The sequence below is a fragment of the Durio zibethinus genome, chromosome 24 (assembly GCF_047325235.1).
Source record: "Durio zibethinus cultivar Kanyao isolate XHJ-2024 chromosome 24, ASM4732523v1, whole genome shotgun sequence".
NCBI lineage: Eukaryota > Viridiplantae > Streptophyta > Magnoliopsida > Malvales > Malvaceae > Durio > Durio zibethinus.
This window is the reverse complement of record NC_143185.1, coordinates 20,219,953-20,222,538: the sequence shown is the minus strand read 5'-3', so window position 1 is coordinate 20,222,538 and position 2,586 is coordinate 20,219,953. Positions and strand designations below refer to the sequence as shown.

The window sequence follows — 2,586 nt, the reverse complement described above, 5'->3', positions numbered from 1 at the left end:
TGACATGTCAATTGATCCCATGGATAATCGGCAATATATCTTTTCTATATTCTGACTTCATGGGCATTTGTATTTTCCTGTTCCTTTCTTGCCACAGTTGGCCTCTTAGTTTTTGGGTGGGTGAAGTGTTGTTATATGATCGCAGCTGGTTAACAAATTAAACTTGAAAGACTTGAGTGTTAAGTTTAAAATGATTTAGGGTTTAAAATTTAAGGATGATTGGAATATGAAATCTGAATAACTTGAAATTGAAATAATCTAAGGTCATGTTACATTCCTTTTCTTTGTCTGGGAGAAAGATCAAATCAAAATAAAATGCATTCTAAATATATTTGAAGCTGACAGAAAGTAAAGGTTAATTAGCTACAACAAGGGAATTTCTTTTTTAATAAATTGAACATATCAATTTGTTGGCATGAATACAAAATAGGGTCGCTTACCATTGTTTCTTGAACTGCTCAACTTTAATCAATTCAAGACTTCAGGAAACTGCAACTTCACACTTTTTATCTTCAAATCCTTAACTTCCACACTGAAGATTGGAACTTGTAATGGCAGCATTTCTCTTACCAAGATCTTTCCATCTGTAGTCAGAAACTGCAAAGAAAATTTGTGGTCTGTGTGTACTTTTTTAGTGTCCAACCATTTTCAGACAATGAGATCAGCTGATCAGGTCCTTCCCTCCACTTGCCGACCCTTTATGATTCCAAAACGATCAATTTTAGCAACAGCAGCATCCTGATTAGTGAAGAGGCAGCAGAGGATATGCCTTTCTCGATTGTTTCATTATTTGGTAAAAGAATTCAAGACAACACTGGACAACTCTATTAAAAATAATCCATTATATTTGCTTTTTTTTTTTTTTATATATAAAGATAATACTAATTTTTACTACAGTTGCATTAATTTCTTATTTGATTAAACTAACGTTTGTTGATAAAACTATTTTGGTAAGAAAGGAATCTGTGGCTTTCTCCTGCAACATCAGATTGGAAGTCAAGTTTAAGAACACAACTTGAATTTAATTACAGAACTTGTTGCTTCTGTTTTTAGCAAAAAAAAAAAAAAAAACCACTCACAAATCTTTGTCTTTGACAATTTCCCTCTCCTCAGCTTGTTTCCGATATTTTCTTCTGCTCTGAACGTAAAACTTCAGAAACAGTAGCAAAATAACCCCATTCAAAACCGAGTTCAAAACCCAGGCTCCAATCCCATTGCACCCACCTTTCATGAAATGCAACACCAAAACCCCGACATGGGAAACCAGGTTGAAGCCTAACAACAGAATTTGGCAATTCAAAACGAATGGAAAGCAAGCGCTTGGTAACCCTATTCCCGTCCAGAATCTATAGCCATAAACCGCCGAGTAAACCAGGGTCGTAAACAGGATCGCCAAAACCTGAAACGACTGTGAAAACTCTAGCCATAGAAATGACATGATCGTCAATATGGAGTTGTTGAAAAGGTGAAAAAAGATTAATCTTCGGGTTCGGAAGATTATGAAGAATGTACGGAACATATGGAGGAAACGAGAGAGGTAAAAGATGTAGGACCAGAAGAAGACACGGCCAGAGGGACGGGTTCCGAGAGGGAAACAAAGGAGCCATTGGAATGGGGTTTTGGAACGGCGCCAGAACCATCTGGTTTCCTTGATTTCAGCGGCGGAGGAGAGGAGGATTCCGGTGAAGATGACGGCCGAGACGATTGACATGATGAGGCTATGGAGAGCCGGGATTGGACCGAGCGGGACCGGCCTGCCACGTTTGACGAGGAGGGACAAAAAGAGGTGAAAGAGGGAAGAGAGGGTGAGGTACACGGCGATGGAGGTGACTAGGAATGACCAGGTGGAGCCCCATGATTGGGTGTGGCTCCAACGGAAGGTGATGATGGAAGGGTGTTGGGAAAGGTAGTAAGCGACGGCGGTCATACAGGCGAATGATCGGAGGAATCCGTTGTGCTTGGGTGGCTATTTCACATGTTTTCCTGATTTAACAAAGCATGAGTGGCTATTGAGAGGGGTAGGGATGACGGTGTCAAAGTCTTGTTGCCATCTTGTCTGTCTATTAAATGATTTCTCGTGTGATTGACTAAACTTACACGTGTGACTGGTATTCTACTTTTCTTTTTTCTTATTCAAAGAATAATCAATTTTAAAAATAATAGCAATCATTCAAACTTAATTGTCAAATGATATTAATAGAATGATATATAGCTTTTATTAATAAAATTAAAAATTTATTAATTTATTAATAAATCATATGATTTTTAAAAAAATCTTAGAGTTAAGCTCATTTTTCTCTCATCAAACCCTATGATTGAAACTTTCAAATTTTTTTTATTTTAATAGTTAATCTCATTTGAGATGACAAAGAAAATTATTAAAAAAAAAAATAGTTCCCTAATTTGTTTACAAAATTGTGGGCTACAAATTAGAAAAAAAAAATTTTTTTTAAACAACTCTTCCGCTGATGGTCGTATTAATTCCTCTATTAAAGAATATGATTTTCGTGTGTCTTACTTTGTTTAATTAATTTAATAACCAACCAATTAAAAAAAAACTTATAGTGGTTCATGCATGACATCACT

General features: G+C 36.3%; 1 protein-coding gene across 2 annotated transcripts; it reads right to left on the bottom strand.

Moving 5' to 3' along the window:
- Nucleotides 1-221: 221 nt before the first annotated feature.
- Nucleotides 222-2,046, bottom strand: LOC111316229 (fatty acid elongase 3-like). 2 transcript variants are annotated; one of them, XM_089753965.1, is made up of 2 exons: nt 1,080-2,046; nt 222-696 (listed from the first exon to the last, which is right to left on the bottom strand). In XM_089753965.1, the coding sequence occupies exons 1-2, from the start codon at nt 1,925-1,927 to the stop codon at nt 591-593; spliced, it is 954 nt and encodes a 317-aa protein (XP_089610091.1). In that variant the 5' UTR covers nt 1,928-2,046; the 3' UTR covers nt 222-590. The 2 variants fall into 2 exon arrangements, with proteins under 2 accessions (XP_089610091.1, XP_022773979.2); XM_022918244.2 differs by having other exon boundaries at nt 222-976; nt 1,080-2,045.
- Nucleotides 2,047-2,586: the final 540 nt, after the last annotated feature.

Excerpts from the sequence above, each read along its gene's own strand:
- LOC111316229 (XM_089753965.1), bottom strand. The coding sequence starts at position 1,927 with ATGACCGCCGTCGCTTACTACCTTTCCCAACACCCTTCCATCATCACC. Across the intron at positions 697-1,079 it reads ATTGTCAAAGACAAAGATTT|GGTCGGCAAGTGGAGGGAAG; the intron begins GTGAGTGGTTTT and ends GGAATCATAAAG.